Source organism: Anabrus simplex, chromosome 14, assembly GCF_040414725.1.
Source record: "Anabrus simplex isolate iqAnaSimp1 chromosome 14, ASM4041472v1, whole genome shotgun sequence".
Classification (NCBI taxonomy): Eukaryota; Metazoa; Arthropoda; class Insecta; order Orthoptera; family Tettigoniidae; genus Anabrus; species Anabrus simplex.
In genome coordinates, this window is record NC_090278.1 from 98,766,353 (window position 1) to 98,792,412 (window position 26,060).

The following is a 26,060-nucleotide window of genomic DNA, read 5'->3' on the forward strand; positions in this document are numbered from 1 at the left end:
ATACTTTTTGGTCTCTTGAACTAAATGTTTGATCAGCTGGTTATCCACAAACTGTCAGCAGTAGTCATGGATATGCTATAACTAGGCTCCAGAAATGTCACCTCTTCAGTTCATCTCATTATATAATTTCATTTATTCTTTTCTATATCAGTTATCCGCTCTTTTGCAGTTTCGTCTATTGAAACAGATCTTGCATCAGGAGACATGAAGAGCACTTCGTCATTTGGTAACACACGTTCACCATCCCAATTCTGTCATTATTTATGACCTTTATTTGAGCATTGGTGCGTAACTCTCGAGAGCCCACTTTGTGGAGAAAACATTACATCTTATTCCATTTTAAATGCACAAGCCATGTTGTCTTATCAGCTAATTCTTTCCTTTATTGTCTTTAATTATTTTTTCTTACTTTCTTTATCTGTTTACCCTCCAGGGTCGGTTTTTCCCTCGGATTCAGCGAGGGATCCCACCCCTGCCACCACGAGGGCAGTGTCCTGGAACATGTGACTCTGGGTCGGGGATACAACTGGGAAGGAGGACCAGTACCTCGTGCAGGAGGCCTCGCCTGCTATGCTGAACAGGGGGCTTGCAGAGGGACGGGAAGATTGGAAGGGATAGACAAGGAAAAGAGAAGGAAGCAGCTGTGGCCTTAAGTTAGGTATCATCCCGGCATATGCCTGGAGAAGTGGAAAACCACTTCGATGATAGCTGAGGGGGGGGAATCAAATGCCCCTCTACTCAATTGATCTCTCGAAGCTGACTGGACCCCATTCCAGCCCTCGTACCACTTTTCAAATTTCGTGGCAGAGCCAGGAATCGAACCTGGGCCTCAGGGGGTGGCAGTTAATCGCACTAACCACTGCACCACAGAGGTGGAGTTCTTTAATTATTAACAACATTATTAGTGGAAATAAGCGCAAAATGTCGTTCGTCGCAGCTAACCGATTTGTATAGCGCCACTGTAAGTAGTGGAGACTTTGCATGTGCTGTGAGGAAGGGAAGCCGAGTTCATGGACACTGAGGTATGATTCACCCACTTGCCGAGCGAATTCGTCAGTCTGGCAGTCTCTTTAGTGTCTGTTATGATAGTTTGTTAGTGTGAGGTCAAACACTAAATGATTTTTAATTATATAATCACACCGTACTTCTATTTAATTCTAATACATGTGTAATATTGTTCTTTTGGTGAAAGTTTTATTGTGTAGTGTTGAATCAAAATTTCATGGCACACTTAATTTGGTAATCTGTCAACCTTTATCTCTCTGTTGAAATTCACTCAGAGAGCATCAGAAAACATAGAGTTATGTACTTTTTCCCCCGCCTTTTTTTTCTTTCAGTTTTTATATATCTCGGCCCCTCCCCCCACTTTACTTCACAAACTGGGGAACTTTTTGTTGCCTGTACATTTTTTTTTTGCACCCGCACCACTTGTAATTCCCAATCGCTGCTGCCATCATGTTCATCACCAGAGTCCTCATCTGTCATCGGGCAGTTCACCATCGAGATCTTCAGTCAGCAGCATATCCAGTGCCTCAAGGTAACATGATCTGACAGCCATATGGCATTGTGCGCCTGTAGTAAGCAAGTGTGCGCAACACTGTTGTAAACATAATCTAATGAAACAACTTCATTTATTCATTTTACACGAAGCTGGAATCTGAAAATAACCAACAGACCTTGTGCCACAACAATAGATTTTAAAATTAAAGAAACCTGATTACTCAATTCTACAAACACATCTGTGACTGTTGGATGACATTATAGCCTTCCAGATTCTTTGTTGTTGCCAGCAGTAATAAAAGAAAACGGTGCAAAAATTGTGTGCTAATGGGTAAAAGGAGCATGGCACAGGGTATCCATTAGTGGACCGAGAGGCAGGAGGGAAATTATGTCTGGGAAAAGAGAGATGAAACGTTCACCAACACTGAATGACTTTGAAGTCATCTTCCTGACTTTTGCTAGGAGAAAGTTATTCCAACACAGGACCAAGTCTACACAAGGATGTGGGAAAGCGGTAATAAGACATTGTCTCTTATCGCTTAGTTTTCTACCTTTACTGTCACTCCATCTTTTCGACATGTTTCGCCATCGGGTTTTCTGAACAACATATCTTTGCTTTTATGCTTTTTTTGCAAATCCAAGGATTCCTTTTAAAATTACTGTTGCGTGGACATCTGTTTGAAATATTTGCTGTGACATATAACAAAGACTCACAATGGTGTAACCAGTCTTTGTTGAATTTCCTTTTAACATGTAAAGATGATTTGTCAGCTTTGGATTTCTTTTTTGCAGAACAGGACAGGGAAGTGATGTCAAAATTTTAACTTCCTTCAGAGATTACATTTTTTTCCCCTCCAGGACAGTTAATTGCTATAGTTTATAAAGTCATCATTAACAAGATAAATGCTGGAAACAAAACTTGTAATAACGGAACAAAGTACTGGGAGCCTATATTTTATAAATACTTGAAACTCAGCCGCGAGTGGTGATCTGGTGTAAGGGATTGTGTTATATCTCTGGAGTGACAACACTCTTCGCATTGCATTAAATACAGGACTGGGCTCTGAAGTGAGAATAACTGCTACTGTTGATGTCTGTCTTGTTGCAGTGGCACTCTGAGTTCTCGTGGTTCCCCGGTTATGCTTGGAAGCACTGTCTCTGCATTCACTGTGGACACCATCTTGGATGGTAAGTCTCCTTATCTTTTGTACTGTCCTTGTATCCCTTCCTTCAGAAGGAAAGGAAGTGTCGCTCAGCGGGTGGAGCTGTCCCGTGCTTTCTCTTGGAGGCTTTATTTTAGAGCGAGGAATGTTTGCTACTAACCTTTTTAGTGCCAGGCGAAAATATAAAGGTGCGAGGCTGTTTTAATGCAAAATTTAGGCTTTTGGAAAGACAAATATAACTCCTCTCTTTTTAAAGATATGAAAGCCATCCTGAATCAGGGAGTGCAAAACATAATCAACTAAATAACTTTCAGACCACATGCCTACTGGAGGAGACACATACAGCATTTTGTTTGTTCTAAAAATATTTACAGGGGTGTCAAAAAAGCAAAATTCTAAAATCTAGCATTTACACCAACAATGGCAGTCACACATGTACAGACAGTTAAATGACCACAGTGAAAATAAATAGCTGTATAGCCGATGACTGGCGAGTAAATTGCTGACAGTTTGGACTTTGTGGATAGTGATTCCGATCTTGGTGACGATTCAAGTACTGATTTTGCCTCAGACCTGTGCGGAATGCGACTGTACGTAACCAAGCAAGTGGTAGTGACTGGGAAGAAAGGAACAACAACAGTTCCTGGACTCCTCTCTTACACTTCGACGCCATGCTTTTACAAGTCGTGCGTAAACAAATCAAGGAACATTAACCATCGCTTGAGATTATCCATAGACAGAAAGCAAGAGAATGTTGTCAGAACATGGTAGCTTGAACTCTCTTTAATGATCGTGCCAAGATTGGGCGCCATTTTCAGTCTAAAAGCTTGTCAAAGAATAGAGAAACGGAGCATCTCTCATAGCGACTCTGGCACTAGGAGGGTTAATTGATATTCATTGGTATCAGGCGTCGTTATCTCATGGTACAATGAGACTAACAGGGATGGTGCTGTGTTTCAGGGAAGTTTTAGAACGTTCTCCAGTAAATGGGGTCAGTCCCTCCTTTAGTGGCGTATAGAGTGATACATATTGCTTAGAATTCAGTGTTGTGGTCCAAAGATGGCGCTGGGAGAATGATGCGAGTGTAGTTCCAACGGTGAAGCATTCAGGATTGGGATTTGGTTCTCTTGTATACCAGTTGTGTGATGGTGGTGGTGTTTATTGTTTTAAGAGGAAGTATCATTCTCTATTAACACTGACCAGAAATTAAAATAGAGGAGCCTTCAAAAAATGAAGATATCTGCAAGTTGAGGGAAGGACTAGGCTTCGTCAGGAGCAAGGGGCTCTTATGTCTGGGTGGGGTAGTAATGCTGTAGAGTTTGGTTCCTACTTTGCATTCGGTAATGGTAATAGTTAGAGAGTGACGCTTGACTTGTTTTCTTCCACCAGGATCTTTGAGCCGCTGGCTACAGCTGTGAAGGGGCAGGTCGGTCCCACCAATCAAGGCTTCTACGCCATCATTCTGGACAACATCCTCAGCGAGAAATGTACGTATCATACAGTTTATCCTGCACTAACTTTCTCAAGTCTCTTAATACTATCATCAATCAAGAACTAGCTAATATGTGCTTAAAAACCAAGTACAGTATCCTCTGTATCCAGGGGCCCACCAGTGTCCCTATTGTCCAAGCTCTGTTCTGCCGACCTCGACTGACAGTCTTTTCTACAGAAATCGGTGAGAAGGAAGATACTGTTCTACCTTTTGCAACCTGGGGATTTAGTAAGACTGAGTGACGGGCGGAAGCAAATTATCTGAGTGTCGTATACAACTCCAAACACCTCAAGTCATTTACAAGGAGGAGTTGGTCTAGACGACGTGTTTGTTAGCACCACTGTAAGAACTTGATGTATCAAAATTATGAGTGGCTGCTTCCCACAGGGTGTACTCGTCAAGCCAACCCCATGGCTGATTGGAAAGAGTTCAAACTACAGCTAGAATTTGCTGCTGAAAGTATCTGCACCAACTGTCAAAGACTGCTGTTACATGACATATGTTCCAAAAGATGATTCCTAGTGGCGTGCAAAGGTCTAAGTAAGGAGGAAGATCTCCGCGGTACTTGTTGAAGAGGTTACCAGCCCAGTGAGGTCATATCTGCAGGATCAGTGTTTCAAGGACTACAGGGCTACACAACACAGGCCGCTCAACTCAACAGCCAGTCATGAACAGGAAACCTGATAAGTCCATCCTTCTTGTCTGGAGAAAGTCTGCTGGTTTGGATGATTCATGATGTGAAGAGTGAATAGAGAATTTTGGTGCATGATCCCACAGAAATGCCTTAAGGGAAAAGTAGTGAGACTGTTGAAAACTGGCCTGACAGCTTTGTAAAACAGTTTGAATGCCTTATAATTAACAGAATGGCTTCTCTTGCAGGCAGTAATGTGGCAATCTTGAGACCAAGTGCTGAACCTCGCTCAGTATTTGAGAAGGGCTGCTGCTTGTGGTACGATAAACCACAGACAGTAACAGAATACTTCAAAAATAATTGTTTACTGCTTGTTATTAAACTGAATATTCCAATTTACAATTCAAGATAAAGGAAGCACAAATAATAGCTGAAGTTCCCAAGTCATGTATACCAATCAGGGATGCTCTTCGTGTTGTGTTAACCCATCAAAGGCCAAACACAATGTACAGAATATATGTATTTCCTCTCAGATTATGTTAGGTAGATTATAAAAACCAATTCAAAACTAAAAATCTACGGGAAACGTGTTTCATAAAAATAATTACAGGGCTGTTACCTATAGGTGACATTGGTCAGTGTAGTTACAGTTCATAGCTTGCTGGTAGCCTACTTTCCAGTGCACGGACAACTGCTGCTTTTAACGCATGTTCGGACTGTTTGCAAGTAATCAGCTTCATTTTCCGTATCAAATTCTAATCACAGAAACTTACAATAATTGAAAATCTTCCACCTTTTTTGATACTTTTTATTTGCTTTTTAGCAAATTAATTATAAACAGTACATGTTTCGTTCTTACTTGAGAACATCTTGTTTAGCTTAGGTGAATCACTAAGTTTTCAGGTACATTGTTCCTCTTAAACACTATTTGAATATAAATTGAATTTAAATGATATTAAAACAATGTGGTGGTTAATAGGTTAGTGAAATGGGACAGGTTAGTCTACTTAAAAAACTATATCTATTCATTTGAATAGTTGTTGTTAAAAGTTCCAAACTCTGTTACACTAAAAAATATCTGTTTGTCTTCCAATTAAAAGGTTTTTTTTTTTTTTTTTTTAAATGATTGACTTCTTGACACTGTTTTAAATATTGTTGAATGTTCATTTCTTTCACTCCTTCCAGGTTGGTTGTTATTTATTTTGAGCTTATTTAATGCTAGTTGCTTTACGTCGTACCGAGGCACAGATAGGTCTTATGGCAACGATGGGATAGGAAAGGCCTAGGAGTAGGAAGGAAGCGGCCGTGGCCTTAATTAAGGTAAGGCCTGGTGTGAAAATGGGAAACCACGGAAAACCATCTTCAGGGCTGCCGACAGTGGGATTCGAACCCATAATCTCCTGGATGAAGCTTATTTAATGTGTCTTAAATTCAGTCTAATGCAGAACTTAGAAGCTGATTGCCGTTCACTATTTGGGAAGGGAGCTTCGTCTCAATTTCTTACTGTTGTTAAACTCCAGTTCTACCGTGACCCTGGAGGAGCTACGTTTGAAGCTGCTTTACGTCTTGTATAATAATGATTTCACAGTGAGATTCTTCTTCTTCTTCTTCTTCTTCTTCTTCTTCTTCTTCTTCTTCGTCTTCTTCTTCTTCTTCTTCTTCTTCTTCTTCTTCTTCTTCTTCTTCTTCTTCTTCTTCTTCTTCTTCTTCTTCTTCTTCTTCAATGAACAGTAAGTCAGAACATTGAACTGGAGACAGTTGCAGTGTGTCATATTCAGAAGGTTCCTCATGCACGTCACCTCACCCAGTTGGAAAATAAAATTCCCGTCTGTAGCTGCCCACAACATATTGTATTTTTTCTTAGAAGTTGCTTGTTTATTTGTCCTAGAAATACCAGGTGCCTTCTGCATTTCATTAGAAGGTATCGGCATACCATCATCTGCTGATATGACATTTATTTCGACTGTCAACCTCAACGTTCTACCAGGAAGGGGATTGACATCGACAGAATTAGTTGCTTCATCGCCACTTTCCTCATCTGTAAAATATCCATCAATTGGAGGAAACATAGTAATATTATCTATTATCTGTGATCTTCCAACATTTCTAGTACCTCATCTAGTGTCAGACTTAAAAAAGAGAGAAAACATGAAGTGAATATCAGATATGGTTCATAACTGAAACTGGACGAAAAGGCCCACTTTATGTGACCAATGTCACCTATGGGTGACACCATGCCTTTTCACGGCAATAACATAAGCTTAAATTATAATATTATGCTTATGAATGTATCACTTTCATTATTGAACCTTTAAGCAATATACACGCATAAAATGCAAAATATAATTACCTTTTATCACACGCTTTCCATGCCATAATAACGTGCAGTTGCTTCTCCACTTCAATCCAATCTGTTTTGTGTTTTATCTGAGCGAGAGCTGAGTGAACAGTGCAGGGTGTGAGTTCAAAAATGGTCCATTTCAAATTATAAGACCTTTCTTTAACCCTTACCCCTTGTCTGTGAGGTGAGGCCCGACATTACGATATTCGCTTTCCGGTCGTGTGTCGGGCGAGGGCCGATATGACATTGTATCGCCCACGGCTCATCTTCCGTCTTTTGACTGACAAAATACATGATGCTATTCTGTACTGCCATCTTTTGGTTCAGTGTGGAACTTTGTAAAATTCAGGTACTATTTGACAGTCAGTCAAAAGTGTAGATGTCAGCTGTGTCCAGTCCACTCACGCACGCGAAGGCTCGAACGATAGTAAAAAACCGGTCGCCATGTGCTGTCCTAGTCGTACACAGTGTACTGTTCAGTGTTGTATGTCAGGTAATTGTACAAAACCCCAGTAATTTCACACCTCTACTCCTTCCTTGCACTCTAAAGAATGTGTCTAATAGCATTTGGCGGCGCCTGGTGTTGGTTGGCTTGTGTACCGTACCCAACATGCAGCTGGCACAATTACCATAAATCAACAGATCCTGATTTCAAGAATTCGCCGTATACAGCGGTTTCAGGCTACAAACCACCCGAGATGTGAAACCAGAGACTGAATTAGAGCTTTTCAATTGCTGCTTAGTGATAATTTGTTCAGTGAAATTACTAACAAAACAATAATAGTAATAATAAAAATGTAAAATAATGTGTCTTAAATTCCACATATTGCTTTTATTTGCTGTCCACATCATTTAAGAGCAAGTGCTATCTCCATAATCGACAGGTAGAAATTCATATTTAAAATACGAGTAGTAGAGACAAAAGAGATGCCTGATGAGCAGGTGACCGAGGGTTTGACGGGTTATGAACAATGGTGCAGTCGGATTGGAGGAGAAAACAAAGTTACTTTGTTACTTCACCGTATTTGTTGTGCGTGAGAGGGAAGTGAGGTATTGCTTGGCGCGTCACTTCCCAGACGCAGTAGTCACTGTGCGAACCCCGCAGAAGGAGAAGATGAACTTGTACCAAGCATACAGGCAGCTTTCCAGGTCAGACCGCACATCCTGAACAGAGTCACTACTGCACCGTTGTGAACTGTACATTGAAGTATCTACTGTAATCAGCCTTGTTTCCTTCGTTCAGAATTTTGTTTCATTTACACTGTTGTGAGTGAAAGAAACACAGTGTTGCATCTTTAAGCATGTTAAATAATAAAGAACGTTATCGCGACCGGCAGACAAGAGGAGAAACGATGGGTGCACTCCTTGATTGGCAAGTGTGTCCTTGTGCTGTGTGTGCAGTTACGGCTGTTTAACCAAGACCAACTACAACCTATCAGACCTTAATGCAGAATCCAACATGGCAGAATCATTGGGCTCACTGTCTGCTGTGGGACGCAGCTAAGCATTAATTCCTAATAATATAACTAACGCCGATAACGTTATAATATTCGTAAAGAAGAATTAGTATATGAAATATAAATCATGTTTCCATAGTTAGAAAACATGAAACGGTTTAAAATGATATACCAAAATCGAAACAAGTATTCGACCAACTTACATAACCATACACAAGTTCATTTGACAAAGACGAAATGTAAGTAATTAATATTTGTTGATAAAACAACAATGACACATTACAAGAAAAAACACAAATAATCCACAAGAGTAAAATGATATATCATACTCAGTAAATAAGACATTCAGCAAGATAGACTACTTTATGCATATAATATTATTATTATTATTATTATTATTATTATTATTATTATTCTCATGTCAGATACATCAAAAAAAGAAAACAGTTACAACAATTTCAAGTAACATTTAAATAATCTTGGACCAATACAACGCTACTTCGAGTCCTCTTTTCGTAGCTCATCTTGTGTGCACGAAGATGGACACAGCAGACACTGAAGCATATGCTGGATGGTTTGATCTTCTCCGCAGTCACATTTGGTGTTGTCGCCATTGATGAAGCCCCATCTTGCCAAATTAACTTTGGACGTTCCCACTCCTGATCTCAACGTATTGAGAGATTTCCAGATTGTCCAGCTCTCATTGCAACCGGGTGGCAAATGTTCCTCAACCGCCATCTGCTCAGAGCCTTGGGGGATCTTCGTCTTCCATAGCTGTATCCTTGCCTTCTCAGCTGGTACTATAAGTTCCTGAGATGTTCGTAGGAAGCTCTTCCTAGATTTCAGTCTCTGTACTGGAAGCTCATGTCCATGCAGTAGATGAGTACTTTCGTGGTTAACCTTTGTCCTTTCCTTATTTGCAGCTACTTCTCTTCGCACACCGGGTGGTGCTATTCCTGCAAGACGATAGAGTTTTTCAGTTGGAGTAGACTTAAGACAACCTCTGACAAGTCTACAGGTCTCATTAAGTGATATGTCTACCTGTCTGGCATGAGATGAATTGTACCAAACAGGGCAGGCATATTCCGCTGCAGAATAACATAGTGCCATGGCGGAAGCACGAATAGTTTTTGGTTTACTGCCCCATTCTGATCCAGATAATTTACGTAGAAGATGATTCCTGGTGGAAACTTTAAGTTTAGTGTTCATACAGTGTTACTTGAATGTAAGAGCTCTATCAAGCGTCACTCCTAGGTATTTTGGAGTTTCACAGTATTGTAACTCAACACCTGACCACACTATATGCAGCTTACGATGAGCTTCCCTATTTTTCAGATGAAAGGCACAAACTTGTGTTTTCATAGGGTTAGGCCTTAACTGGTTTGCCTTGTAATAGGATGACAAACTTTCGAGGGAGATGGTTAGATTCCTTTCCACTGTCTCAAAGTATGTACATTGTGTTGCCAGAGCAAGATCATCAGCATACAAGAAACTTCTGCTATTTGGAGCTACCGGCTGGTCGTTCGTGTATATATTAAAGAGGATTGGTGCCAGCACACTTCCTTGAGGTAAACCGTTACTTTGAGTCCCCCACCAACTGCGCTGTCCTTGGAAGTCCACAAAAAACCTACGGTTCTGAAGAAGGGTTGCGATAAATCTGGTTATCTTAATATCCTTGGTCAGATTGTAGACTTTAACTAACAGAAGTTGATGGTTGACAGTGTCATACGCTGCAGTCAAATCTACAAAGACTACACCTGTCACCTTGTGTCTTTCAAAGCCATCCTCAACGAATTGTGTAAGATTCAGTAGTTGTTCAGTGCAGCTCTTACCTGGACGAAATCCAGCTTGAGGAGAGGGTCAATCATGGGTTGAATGCGATTTAGGATCATCCTTTCCAGTAGTTTATATAGATGACACAAAAGGGTAACAGGTCTGAAGTCTTTAGGATGATTTCCTTCCTTGCCAGGTTTGAGCAAAGCAATTACTCTACTTTTTCGCCATGTCTTTGGTATCTGACCTCTGCTCACACATCTATTGAAGAGTTGCAGAACCCATTCTTTGGTTTTAGGCCCAAATTTCTTTATCTGTTCTACTCGAATGTCATCTAGACCCGCTGATTTTCCATTTTTACATTCTTTGATGACTTTTTCCAACTCCAACATGGTGAAGGGGACAGTGAGGTCACTTCTTTCTTGAATCTTCCTCTGTATTTTTGGCCTTCGGATTTTATTGGTTGCTTTCCCATTTAAGAGCAGTTGGTGTGCTATCTGATTTGCAGTGACATTGAAATGTTGGGTAGTCTTTGTTGGATCATTGTTTAGGTGTTTCAATAATCTTCAGGCTTTATGGCTATCTCTCGTAAGATCTATACTTTCAATAGTTTTCATCCACTGATTCCGTTTTGATGTTGTCAATAATGACATGAGATTGTTCCCAACTTCCACTGTCTTTTCTCCTAGGGGATTTTCTTCAAACAAAGTTGCATATTCTGTAAGCTGGGCAACAAGGTTTGAGGTAAGGCCAGGGACATACCATGTCCGACAGCCTCTAGGTATGGACTTTCTGGAGCATTTCTTTACGGCATCAGCAAAAGTATCGTAACACACTGGTGTTGGCTGGATGATGGACACTTCAGCATTTAACATCTCTGCAAACTTTGACCAGTTTGCCTTTTTGAAGTTATACCTCCTTCGGCATGGAACTCTCTGTGGTCTGACTGCTGCATAAATCTGGCACATTATTGGTCTATGCTGCGTGTTAGGTATTGGGTTGCAGACATACTTTACACATTGTTGGCTAATATTATTACTGCTGAAAATCAGATCAGGGTTATATCTTCGTCTCCATATGCCACTGTTAAATGAAGCTGGTAGTTTAGCATCATGAATGAGAGTTAGGTAGTTTGCTTCTGCCCATTCTTGCACTGCTATACCACTCTCATCTTCGTATTCATAACCTCACACATTACTATGGCAATTGAAATCCCCAATTACTATTTTCGTGTGTTGATTCTGAAAATTGGAAGGATTACTAACAGTAAATTCAACTCCGGGTGGCTTATACAAAGAGGAGATGGTGCAGCTACCTACTTCTATAGTGAGGACTTCAATATCATTTTCCTCCGTGAAGGCTGTGGACTGAAGCTGAATATCAGGTCGGACAAATATGGCACTTCCATACTTTTGGTGTGGCTGTTCAACAGCTAGACGCATTCCATTAATTTTTGGTCTACGCATTTCACTACTTCTGTGTGTCTCCTGTATGCACAGTATGTGGCAATTGTGTTGACTGCATAGATTTTGTAACAGTTCCTCTTTTGTTGAAGATATACCTTCAATGTTAATTGAAATAATTGTTAACTGTGGTCCTGAAAAGGGCCGTGAAGATGATGTTTCTGGTGTGAAAGGATCAGCCGTCAGCACATTTCGTAATGATGTCTGACGTTGCCCAGGGTACACCCGATTGCTATTTAAATCTCTTTTTGCCATAATTGCAATCTTCGTGGAGGTTCCTTTCGTGTATGTAACCGCGACCGGCAGACAAGAGGAGAAACGATGGGTGCACTCCTTGATTGGCAAGTGTGTCTTTGTGCTGTGTGTGCAGTTACGGCTGTTTAACCAAGACCAACTACAACCTATCAGACCTTAATGCAGAATCCAACATGGCAGAATCATTGCGCTCACTGTCTGCTGTGGGACGCAGCTAAGCATTAATTCCTAATAATATAACTAACGCCGATAACGTTATAATATTCGTAAAGAATAATGATGATGATGATGATAATAATAATAATAATAATAATAATGCCTCAGCTACCGAGTGCCGCCATCTGGCTGTCTGCTCGTCAATTTCGATGTTCCGTTTTACTCTAGGCCCACTAGATGACAGACCGAGTAAACCGAAAATCTTTTGGGCGTCTATGGCTGAGATTTAATGAATTTTGTCGGGTAAACACCAAATGTGTCACCAGAGATCTTTTACATGCCGACATCGTACGACATGGAGTGTCTAATGGACTTTATTCCACCCTTCAAAAATGCGACTACCTCTGCCGGGTTTGAACCCGCTATCTTGGGATCCGGAGGCCGACACTCTTCCATTGATCCACAGAGGCATGTGACTCGCTAACGTACCCCTACAAACCATGCACTTGAAAATGACAAAAATTTAACAAAAATTCATAGGTAAAAGACAACAACGCACACAAAACACATTAAAAGAAAACCACCCATAACACTGAAATGGCATATCGTACTCGGTAAATAAGACATTCAGCAACCTTGACTACTGTACCTTAAATATGCACAGGACTCACTAACATAACCACACAGCCAGTACACTTGAAAATGACAAAATTAAACCAACATTCGTTGGGAAATCGCATCAATGGACAACACAAATTACACAGGACAATGAAACAACATTCTCAACAAATACACATTCACCAGCCTAGTCCTACTTGAAATATTCAATTAAAGGTGTATTTATAAGAAAATCATAATTATTGATTAAAACATTTGCTAACACCTTAACACATTTTTTGGTCATTGTTTTAAACTTCACACTGCACTGACACTCAAAATTAAGGTTACATATACTACTCTCAATAACACCACCAGTACCTCTCTTTGATTCTGTAACTTAAGAAATTCTGGTTTGTAACTGTCACTAATTAACACCTGGAAAAGTCTGAACACATTACTGGTACAACACAAGGACATGACCATTAATGATGGACACTTCAAACCACCTTCTTCACTAGATTAAAATACATCATTTCCCTGTCACTATCCACAAGCAATTAATTTTCAGTCTGCAATATTTCAACGCAGACATTACACGTTTTTACATAATATTTCAATCACTTGTAAAATCCACAGTGTTTCAAGGGGAACTGTGATGTGAACTACTAATTCTAATGCAGGCTGTAACGCATCTAAATGACCAATTATTCCATCGTGGTTATTGTTATAATCATTACGAGCAAAGACTTTCAAAGAAAATTCACCAAGTTTCACGGACCTCATCTTCAATACACCTAACCCTTTGAGCTTTCTTTCAGACTCAAGAATTTGTTCCACAGAAGCATTATAAGTGCAACCACTCTGTCTCCTGTAGACACCAAATCTTCCCTCTAAACTGTCTGTCTGCAATTTGGCAGTAAGCAAATGAGACCAGTGGTACTTACTTAAAATATATTTACACAGTTCTGTCACTGTGGTAAGTGTGTGTGTCAATCTTCCTTCTGTTTATGACATGTATCATAAGTCTATGTATGTTTTCAAACATTACAAGTGATAAGCTTTAACAGCTTCATTTCAAGTAATACTAATCCCGTATTGACTATAATCAATTAGTGAATATTCAAGATAAACTTAAATATTATAACTAAGTGGTCTGCCTATTCAGTAATTTATTATATTTAGTGCATGTTTCGTCCCCTAAGGGACATCATCAGCTAATAATAAATTAACATTAATATATCAGAAATACAAAATAGATGTTATTAAAATTGGAAAGACACATTAAAATATTGATATATGGTTACGGCATTTAAAATAAGATCTTCGGAATTTTGTTAAAATTGTAAGTCATATGATAGATAAAACAGTTAAATTGTCCATTTTACTGTTGTTGATATTCTTGGAAAATACCAGTTTTGCTTTATAAAATCTTAAATGATCAATTGTTGTAAATAGCACACTTGGTTTGTATCTCTTGATGAAAGATTTGTTAAAACTTTAATATGCATTCCTTAGATAGTATAATATATTGAATTCTTCAGAATTTAAAGTCAGCTCGGGTCCGTAGTGGCAAAGTTCTTTGTGGTAATGGATAACATTTTATCTGAAATAAAATGAAAAGATAAGTGTAAGTAACGTGAAATGAAAGATGAAATGAATATAATGTAATAAAATCGTATTACTTACTCATTATTATTGGCCCCGATGTGCAGAGAAGGATTCACTCCCACCGAGGTAAGTGTGCATCTACTTCAAAACAAGTACTGGTAGTTACCATGCCGAGTGGGGAGTGTGGAGGGGAAGTAGGAGAGTGTATCCCAAGGTGAACGACCTGAGTGTCACCGAGCGTGTGACGTGTTAGAGTCTCACGTTTGTTCCTAACACTCGCTTTTATTAGTTCTTCATATAAAATGTTATACTTCTCAGAAAGCTCATTGAAATTATTCGTTGGATTGTTCCTCTGGTCCAGATAAATGTAAATTTCCTCATATATGTTTAATAAATGGCCTTTATTTACGGTTTTCAGTATTTTAAGGTCATTATTTATGTTTGTAAACATGTGATTGGAGTCGGTCATGTGTTCGCTCATGGTGGCCGAGTATCTGTTGTATTTCTTGGCTCTGGTGTGTTCCTGATATCTTATAATGAAGTTCCTACCTGTTTGTCCAATATAACTTTTTAAACAACTAGCACATTTCAGTTTGTAAACACCCGAATTTTGGAATTTATTATTATTATTATTATTATTATTATTATTATTATTAGGGATATGAGTGTTATAAAATACTTTCGAGTTTGTGTTGTTAGTCCTAAAAGCGATTTTTGAATTACGTCTTTTGAATAGATTCGTAGTACTATATATTTTAATGCTATTGTATGTAAATACGGCAAATTTCTTATTCTCTTTTTCTTTTCGTTCTTGTATTAACGTAGTCATAGGCTTATTTTTTACTTTATTTATAATCCTGTTTACAAATTCTTTCTTCTTCTTCTTCTTCTTCTTCTTTTATGACCACATAGGATCACTTTAGTCAGTCCGTCGTTCAGGTCTCTTTGAAGGGATTGTTCGGGCTTTGCGGTCCTCCCAGTACTTCTTCAGACGCTCCGATCTTCGTGCCCTTTCCTCAGTTGAAAATGTGCGTGTTGTTGGTTTGTTTTGTGTAAGGGTAAAGCGGAGGTTTGTATTCTTGAGTTTTGTATTCAATTTTATCTTATTTTTGGTGTCTTCTGTTGTAAGGCCTATTTCCTTCAGATCCTCTCTTACTTCTCTGATCCATTTACATCCTGTTGTGGTATTTTTTGAGACGAGATTGTGTTGTACTAGTTGTTTCAGAAGTCTCGAGTCCTGCATCCTCATGATATGTCCAAAGAATCCTAGTCTCCTCTTACGCATAGTATCTGTAATGGGTTCTAGCTCTTTGTACACGACTTTGTTAGGTATTAACCGCCACTGTCCATCTTTCTGATATTTTTTGTTGATACAGGTTCTTCCAATCCTCCTTTCAATTTTCTGAAGTCTGTCAGTCTTTGATTGTTTATTCAGGTAAAAGAGTGTTTCTGCTGCATATGTAGCTTCCGGTTTTATAACTGTGTTGTAGTGTTTTATTTTTGTATTTATTGATAGACATTTCTTTTTGTAGATATCCCATGTTAATTTTTGTGCTTTAGCTAATCTATTTGTTCTTACTTGGATTGAGATTTTTTCATTTAAGTTATGTGTTATTACTTCTCCAAGATATTTAAACTGAGTTACTATTTTGATTTTATTACCATTTATGGTGACTTCTTTTAGCTGTGTTGGTTTTTGGGGCATAATTTCTGTTTTTTCAAATGATATTTTGAGGCCAATTTTATTTGCAATGTTTTGAAGTTCTGATATCTGAGTTTTTGCTTCTTTTATGTCCACTGCTAGTAATGCTAAATCGTCAGCAAAACCCAGGCAATTTGTTTTGATTTTTTGGCCAATCTTTATTTTGGGGGGACATTTTCTAAACCATTCCCTCATTACCATTTCTAGAGCACAGTTAAATAATAGTGGTGAGAGCCCATCTCCCTGCCGTAGTCCAGTTTTAATTTCAAATGTCTCTGATGTTTCACCTCTAAACTTCACTTTTGACTTGGTATTGCTGAGAGTCAATTTTATCATGTTTATTAATTTGGGGTGTAGTCCAAGGTGTCTTAAGATTTTAAACAGAGATTCTCTATGGATGCAATCATAAGCTTTCTTGAAATCTACAAATGTTATCACCATATCTCTGTTTCTTCTCCTGTTATAGTCCATTATCAACTTAAGACTCATGATCTGATCAGGACAGCTCCTCCAGGGTCTGAAACCTCCTTGATATTCTCCTAGTTCTTTCTCAAGTTGTAAACTTATCCTATTAAGGATGATTATTGAAAATATTTTGTATGTTATGTCTAGGAGCGAGATTCCCCTGTAGTTATTAGGTTCGGTTTTGTCCCCTTTTTTGTGCAGAGGATGAATGAGGGCTGTTGTCCAGTGTTCTGGTAGTTCTTCTTTAATCCAGATAGAGACAAGTTGTTGATGGAGGGCAACTTTTGCTGAGGTTCCTGCATATTTCCAGATTTCCGCAAAGGTCTGATCTTCTCCTGGCGCTTTGTAGTTTTTTAATTTATTCAGAGCTTGGTAGACTTCCTTTATTGTGGGGGGATTGATGTTTTCTGGTGATGTTTTTATCGGGGTGTTGGTGTCCAAATGAAGGAGTTCTGTAGGTTCCTCACAATTTAAAAGCTTGTTGAAATGTTTAGCCAGAATTTCTGCATTGTCTTTATTGTTATGGGCCAGCTTACCATCTTCATCCTTCATCAGTAGGGTCGGGGGTTCATATTTTTGGAGCTGCTTTCTGAAGGTTTTGTAGTAGTCCCTTGATTTAGTTTTATTGAACTGTTCTTCAATTAACTGCAGGGTGTCCTTATGATGTTGTCTTTTTATTCTTCTTAAGACTTGGGTAGTTTCTTTTCTCTGTTTTACTAGCTTTTGATAGGATATTTCTGTCTTTTGGGACTGATGTAATAGCCATGCCTGATGTCTTTTCTCCACTGTTTCATCACATTCATTGTTCCACCATTGGTGTTTTTTACGTGGTTTAATTGGAGCTAGGTCTTCTGCAATTTGTTTAAGGTTGTGTACTAAGTCTTCAAGTTTGTCTGTGATTTTTATTTTTTCAGTTGCTTTCTGGTAATTTTTGTTGTTGATTAGCTGGGTAGGATCTATTTTTCTTTTAGTTTTAAGGGCTTGCTTTTGTTGTCTCCTCTGGGGAGTGAGTTTAATTTTAATTTTAACTACGTAGTGATCTGAACCTGTGTCTATTCCTCGGAGGACTTTGACGTTATAGATCTCTTTGTGGTGGTATTTGTCCATGCAGACGTGGTCCAGTTGCCATTCTCCTTTAGTGTAGTCAGGGTGTTTCCATGTTTTGAGTTTTTGAGGTTTCCTCTTAAAACATGTAGATTTTGAGATTAAATTATGGTTTCTACACAGGTCAACTAGTCTCTCTCCATTTTTATTTGTTTTCTTGTGTGCTGGCCATTTTCCGATGATGTCACGGTATTTTCTTTCTCTGCCTAGTTGAGCGTTGAAGTCACCTATTAATAATTTTATATGGTGTTTGGGGATGTTATCTATGGTCTGGTCCAATAGGTCCCAAAATTCTCCTGTTTCCTCCTGGTCTTTTGAGGAGTTGTTTTTATCATTAGTGGGAGCATGGGCATTTATTATAGTATAGATTTTATTAGATGCCTTTAAGGTGAGTGTTGAGAGTCGTGGAGACTGTGATCTGAATTCTTGAACTGAGTTTATTATTTTAAGGCTGACCAAAAATCCTGTTCCAAATTGTGGGACATTCTTCATCACTCTCTTCCCGGGTATACCTTTATAAAGTCTGTACCCTTGAGATTCCAAGGCATCCTGGTCAGTGTTTCTAATTCTTTACAAATTCTTTATTATAGCCATTCTTATATGCTAAATGGTATATAGTATTAATTTCTTTTTCTAAATCCTGGGTTGAAAGCGGAATATTAAAAGCTCTGTAAATCATACTAAAGAAGCCGGCTCTTTTACAAGCTCCCGGGTGAAAAGAATAATTTTTGATCATGTTGATACTCTGCGTTGGTTTTCTAAAAATATTAAAGGAAAGGTTTTGATTATTTCTAGTAATTTTCAAGTTTAAATAATTTAAAGTGTTATTTACTTCAGAGTCAAGTGTGAATTTGATATGTGGATCAAGAGAGTTAAGTTGGTTTAAAAAGGTCTGGCCATTAGTAATTCTTTCATCTCTTATTACAAAGGTGTCATCTACAAATCTAGACCAATGGTACAAACCATCAAGTTTATCGATAGTTTTAGTTTTTTCCATGTGATAAATATAAATTTCGGCTAGGATGCCTGATGCTGGGGCGTCCATCGGAAGACCTTTTTGTTGGTAGATTTTGTTGTTAAACATAAAATAGTTATTGTTTAAGACAAAGTCTAGGACGATTAAAAATTCATTTATTTCTTGTTGGCTCAAGTGGCTAAATTGGATCAAATTCTCTTTAATAATGTTGATGGTTTCTTTTATTGGAATACTAGGATACATATTTTTAATATCATACGAGTGTATAGTGTGATTGGAATTTAATTCTAAATTTTTGGTAGCGTTACAGAATTCGACAGAGTTCTTTATAGATTTATTGTTGTGAAATTTGAAATGTGTTTGAAGAAATTTATGTACATATTGTGAAATTTTATATTTTGGACTAGTCCAGTAATTAATAATAGGTCTGATAGGTACTATGTATTTTATGTATTTCCATTTCACGTTACTTACACTTATTTTTTCATTTTATTTCAGATAAAATTTTATCCATTACCACAAAGAACTTTGCCACTACGGCCCCGAGCCGACTTTAAATTCTGAAGAATTCAATATATTATACTATCTAAGGAATGCATATTAAAGTTTTAACAAATCTTTCATCAAGAGATACAAACCAAGTGTGCTATTTACAACAATTGATCATTTAAGATTTTATAAAGCAAAACTGGTATTTTCCAAGAATATCAACAACAGTAAAATGGACAATTTAACTGTTTTATCTATCATATGACTTACAATTTTAACAAAATTTCGAAGATCTTATTTTAAATGTCGTAACCATATATCAATATTTTAATGTGTCTTTCCAATTTTAATAACATCTATTTTGTATTTCTGATATATTAATGTTAATTTATCATTAGCTGATGATGTCCCTTAGGGGACGAAACATGTACTAAATATAATAAATTATATATTGTATTGAATAGGCAGACCACTTAGTTATAATATTTAAGTTTATCTTGAATATTCACTAATTGTTTTCAAACATGCAAGGAATGAAAGTTTCATGTCATCAGGACCAGTAATTGGACTAGCATCTTGACATCTGGTATATACAGTATGTACCTTTCATGGAACGCTGTACATTACAAACTGACCACCCCTTTTGAATTAATTTTAGAAACTGGATTGTGCCATCAGACTTGACTTTTAAGCAATTCCAAACCAGCAACATGAGCCTCCCTAGATAAATTTTGACCCACTTTTTAGCAACAATCTCTTCTCCGAATGAAACAACTCTTTAAGGTCTGAAAATCTGGCCTTAATAGTTGTCAATTTACAGACTGACTCTGTACCAACATCAACATTGACCACTTTACTTAAAACAGCAAATGTCTTATCAGCGTTTGGTTTAATACGAGAATGCCACAGCCCATATCAATAGTTCTAGAGAGTAGGTATCTTATTTCATTAGTTATAGAGAGCTCTAACTGTTCCAGAACAAGTTTTATTTTACTAGTTTTCTCTGCATTAAAGTCACAGTCTAATTCAAGTGCATTTTTTCAAAAGTTTCATCAAAAGAGAAATTTTATCAGTGAGACCAATATTATCATCAGAATAACTTGTGAGATGACTTACCAAATTATCAGACTTGGTCGATGTGTCACGTTTCAGGTCTTCACAAGCATCACATTCCAGTATAAACCTAAAATGCTCTGTAGGCAAACACACATTTTTGTGAAACACTTGAAGTGCAAATGAACTTGAAACTTAAAAACTCACTGATGGAACGTTAATAAATGACTCATCATCCACCTTCATAAACAACACAATCTTCCTTCACTATTACAGTGAATTGTTTATGAATTTCTTCTGAACTTCACAGATGAATGAAGTAAAATCTGTAATTTTGTCACTTTCACACCACTTACTGAAATAACCTATAAATACTAAAAATATCACTAACACATTACAAAATATCTAGATAACCAATAAAAGAACCGATAAAAGGACACTGCAACACTGTTTAACACGCACAAATATTCGGTAGATAATTAAATCACGAATTCCACTAGCAAGATAACCTCAACCAACCACACATGTGCGCGGTTTAAACCAAACTGAATGTAAACGTGGCGCCACAAGCTGGCTAACACGCAGCCCAATGTGGCAGCCATTTTGTCACGTATCGATATATGCATTCAGGTCTGATAATATTGTAGTTGGTCTTGGTTTAACCCTCTTCTGTCCATATTGAAATGCATCATTTCCCCAGAATTAAAGGAATCCTTTTCAGCCATCATTCTGAAATGCAGACATTTATAAAAATATATATTGTACAACATAGAAATATGATTTAGCTTCCTTCATATTTTTATCACTTAACAAAATAGGGGGAAAATAAATGATGGGAATCTGCCACCTGGGAGACAGTCCTAAATGCAGATCAATGATTGATTCATTGATACCACACAGTACACAAATTGGCAACGAACTGTGTTCACGGGGCCCACGTTATACCCCATGTGACTGGGTTCCCACCACAACTTGCCAGCTACCGTAGCTTTGACTACAGTACCATTGCCCACCCCCGCGGTGTGGGCATGCCTGACAGGATTTGTCCATGTAAACACAGATCATCTCTGGCGTCTCATGGACTGGGTTAAGGAGGCTGTCTGATGCCAAATCCAAGGCATGAAGAGAATACCATTAAAGATCTGGGGAGTACAATATCAAATGATGGAACTATTGAACAGGGTACACCATCAAGTACGGAACATAGTATGGGACAAGACCATGTCTCCTGCCCATCGTGATGTATAGTCTGGAGAGTTGAGAGAAGTAAGTCAACTCCAAGCGGTTGAAATGAAGTTCCTTACATCAGCCGTACAGAAAACAAGGAAGGACAGAATTAGGAATGATCAGATACGAAGAAACCTGCAGGTCAGCCTGACTGTGAAGAGAGGCTGAGTGTTGTAAGGTTGAAGTGGCTATCGAGGAAGTCTACGGTAAGATACAGACCATTTATCAAATGGCAAACGTGTATTGAACAGGTGGACTTTATACAATTAAATTCCTTTGGAATTTTACGTTAGATATTTAAAGTCAATACGGAACCGGAATGAAGTTCATTACTTGTAATACCAAGGAAGTATTTTGTAAAGATTGTTCCAGGATGAAGACCAATTGGGCGCCCTAGAAAAAGGTGGTTAGATGAGATAAGAGAAGAGAGGAGAAACACGGGATTTTCTAGAGAGTAAAGAAGCGTACCAGGACCATAATAAATGGAGGCACATCATTCTTAAACATCCTACCCGGCTCGCTGGAAGGAATTCGTGATGATGATGAGTACGATGCAGCCGTAACTCACAAAGACCAGTTGATCAGGCTGCTCGTAACACTCCACCTGATAGGTTCCTACACTGCGGTGATCACCACCTTCACCTGAAGCTGTCAGGGATCAGGTTATTTACTAGCACTCAGCGCTGAGTGGTGGTATAATGGGGTAACTAGACCTTGGCCAGAAATACGGAAAGAAATTAAAGTGAAAAAGTCGATTGTGAAATATAGAATAACAAGCTTAGTTGGTTTGGGCACATGAAGGGGAAGAAAGCCTGAAGATGACCACATTGAGTGGTGAATTCCCCTCCGTGGCTGAAGCTGGGAAATGTGTGGCATCTTACTTTAGAGAAATGGATGTACGAGTGAGGTTCTTTGGTTAATCGCAGTATGTTGCAAGATCATTTACATACCATTGTAATATAACAGGAGAAACATTTGAAGCTGCAATGTCAGAGGAACTGATAGACTTTCTGTTTTATGGAAATTTGCCTGCATGGTTTGGGTGACTTAGCTGTTAGCTTTCATTTCTGAGATAGTGGCTTCGAACCCCTCTGTCGGCTGCTGCAAATACTGGGGCTATACCTTAATTAAGACCACGGCCGCTTTCTTCCCACTTCTAGGCCTGTGCTATCTGATCGTCGCCGTGGACTTGATCTTTAATTTCTTCTTACCTATGCATTGTTTTTTGCGTTTTATTTGGCTGATGATGACCCGGATTGGGGTCGAAACCGGTACCACTTCTGCTTATAATTAAATAGGAATATAATTCTACATTTCGTGTTTATTTGTATTGAATAGGTTGAACTACCTTATTTATTATTTCAATTCAATTGTGATACATTTCAATACGGAACATTATGAAATTTTTATCTTTAAAAGACCTTTCTGTGTTGGTGCGACGTAAAGCAAAATGGTTAATGGGTTGATATAACTACATGCTCTATTTCACACTCGTTTCATTTTCTGTTGCAGTCTCCGATTCGCTACTGATCATCCCACGAGTCTTCAAGAGCTGACAACCAACGATGAGTCTTGCGGGCGACGTCTTAACGGAGGAGCAGAGAGAGTTCCTGGCCTCCTGCGAAGCTCTCTTTGTGAACCGCTTCACGGAGAAAGACGAAGAATTCGTGAAGGTTCTTAACCAGGTGCTGAAGCCGCCCATCATTGACCCGTGGTACAACAAACCTAAACGCAATTTCAATTGGAGCAACCAGGGGGATCGCGGTCACAACAACTGGCGATCGCGGTACAATGAGCGCCGGCATAACCGTGCCGGTGGCTACAGCAAGGAAGGACGCTACCAGCCGTACTGATTTAATAAGCTGTAAGAATCTGTGAAAGTAATACAAATCTTGTCATCACAATGGTTCCTCTCTTCATTCCTCTCCCTCATCTAAAGTCGGGTCAGCAACTTCCTTCAATAATTAAAAAACTGGTAAAAGTATAACGAGTGAGATGACGCCCGGCAAGTCTGCTTGAGTTGGCAACCTTCAGTCATTCTATAGCAGCAATGACCTTTTCAAATAATCCTAATTCTAATGGATTCACTTTGTAGCTGAAGAGTTACAATACTTTTAGTACCTTACCAGTGTTCCGTAAGCCAGGTGCATCAAGTTCTGCTGTACTCGGCCAGGATACAAAGTTATCTGAATATGATTTAAAGGCAGGATTTTTTATTTAATCTTCCAGTACAATTCTGGATTTCTATACATTTTGGTATGGCTGTACCTCAGTTAAGATGACTTCAAAATCCTAGCGCCTTCCCATCCTTATGTCACCAAGTATCTTCAGTGTGTCATGAAACCACAAAAAGGAGATTAAAAAAACATGTATCCAAATGAAATGTTATTTGTGCTTTTTGACTGTTTTTAAAGTAATGAATGCAACATTTGTACATTTTTGTCTTTTCTCTTTTGACGTAAGATTGTTCCAGGATCCTCCTCACCTCTTGTCTCTGTCCTGTGTTTCTTGTCGTCCACGGTTATTCAGCAGACACCTCTCTAAACGGATATTTTCCCGTGGAACCGATGTTAAATGAGCACCTCGAATTCTGGACAACAGCTATCGCCATTAATCTCGTCCACTTTATACAGTACACGAGACTTTCTTTAACACATTGGAGACGGCCATATTTGAATGTGCTACCCTCCAGAAATCGCAGGATTTTTAATGCTATTTGAAATTGTTTCAATAGGGTAAGCCATGATTAATACTGCAGAACCGCGTTTATCTGAAATAAATGAGGTGGAGCCACTTCAATTGACACGTGTTTTCGGATGACACATGGTAAATGTTTTTGGAAGTTAAATGTCGAAATAAAAATGCATAAACTTTGTTAAGCAAAGGTGCATACTGTATATTAACATTGAAATGTTTACATAATGTCACTCACTGTATAAAATCAGTGAGTTTCTTTTGAATTTTCTTGGTGCAGCGATGTCGTGCCACCGTTTAATCACCAATACATCAGCTGGTGTAGGTTCATCGCTTTGTTCAACAAAGCACAAAGCAATCTGTTTAAAGGGATACTTACAAAACATTAAAAAAATATATTGTGGCTCCCTCACTAGCATTACGGAGCACATTCTGAGAAATCAGCGGCTCCTTTAAAGTATAAGGAATGTGCAAGTGTCCATTTTCTGGTGACTACCTGATTCCTTTCTTCTGAATTATAAATGCTGCCTTTCATATCGAGAACATTTTCTAACCAGAATATTTCTTAACAGAGAATGTATTCAAGACGGGTACCTTTTTTCTGAAAATAGGGAATGGTAAACCACACTCATAATTGTGAGAGTTATCGAAATCAACTTTCATCCCATTAGGTCGTGTTATGTACATTTAATACATGTTGAAGAGATGTTAAGTACAGAACAACTGGACACCAGTGGGATCTGAACCCACAACCTCCCGATTTCGCGTTGAGAGCCAAGTCAATGCATATTGAATTTTCATGACCGCATTGTACATTAATTTGCAAGTGATAAAAATCATTGTTATCCGTATTGAAGATACTGAATGTAGGATGCTAAAAGGTTTGTTTTGTCACCTATTCAATACATATAAATTTTACAATTTAGGAATTTATTATTGATTCACTTGAGACATGTTTCGCCCTTCATTGAGGGCATCATCAGTCAAATTATCTCCTCAAGGCAAAAATCATGTACATGGTTAGTAGTTGACATGCACAAATTAATACATATTATTAATACACATTACAAAAATTTAGTATGAGAAACAGTTGTACAATAGTGATGGTTGAACATATAGGTTTATAGAATAAGAAGTCAGCACCAATGCGTAAAATTAAAATAGTAGAGTTCGGCAGTGGTGCTCTGGAGAACAGTTGACGCAATCATAGGAAAATATAAAGTTTTAAAAATATTTACATTGTAACAATCAAGGGAGAAAGGGTGTAGTGCTCGGTGTCAATGTTTGTAACCAAAAATTAATGTCAGTGGTTGGTAACTATACAGTATTTACATTGTCCAAGTGAACAGTTGAGCATTTTACAATTTATGTACATATTTACACAAAAGCAGCTTGGTGAGCAAGGATATAAAAAAATCTAGTACCAAGTGCGTCCTGTTGTTTTAAAGGTTGGAAGAAGAATGTAGCATTGACATTTCAGAATATGTAGAGTGGTTTATCTTAGTTAAAATCACCGGGGGTAGGGAAATATTCATAGCCAAATGAGGTTTTACAGGACTCAGGCTGAAAGCTGTCTGGTTGCAGCACCAAGATTGGTACGGAGACTGGTCAGTGTGGATGGAGACTCATGGGTATTCAGTGCGTTTGAATGGCAACAATGATGACAGTTATTTGTAGGTAATTGCTTATTAGGAATATGTTGTGGGTTGAAACTTTCGCTTATTCTTTTAGTTGACTTCTGTAGCTAATAAGCAATTACCTACAAATAACTGTCATCATTGTTGCCATTCAAACGTACTGAATACCCATGAGTCTCTATCCACACTGACCAGTCTCCGTACCGATCTCGGTGCTGCAACCAGACAGCTTTCAGCCTGAGTCCTGTAAAACCTCATTTGGCTATGAACATTT

The 26,060-nt window shown here is 38.4% G+C and overlaps 1 protein-coding gene across 1 annotated transcript in view; it reads left to right on the forward strand.

The window, feature by feature from the left end:
* The window catches only part of LOC136885262 (protein cereblon), a 30,733-nt gene extending 7,581 nt beyond the window's left edge, over positions 1-23,152 (forward strand). The window contains exons 3-5 of the mRNA XM_067157744.2: positions 2,609-2,688; positions 4,053-4,150; positions 22,968-23,152. Of these exons, the coding sequence (XP_067013845.2) occupies positions 2,609-2,688; positions 4,053-4,150; positions 22,968-23,011 (222 nt within the window). The 3' untranslated portion in view covers positions 23,012-23,152. The remainder of the gene's footprint in view (positions 1-2,608; positions 2,689-4,052; positions 4,151-22,967) is intronic.
* The last annotated feature ends 2,908 nt before the right edge of the window (positions 23,153-26,060 follow it).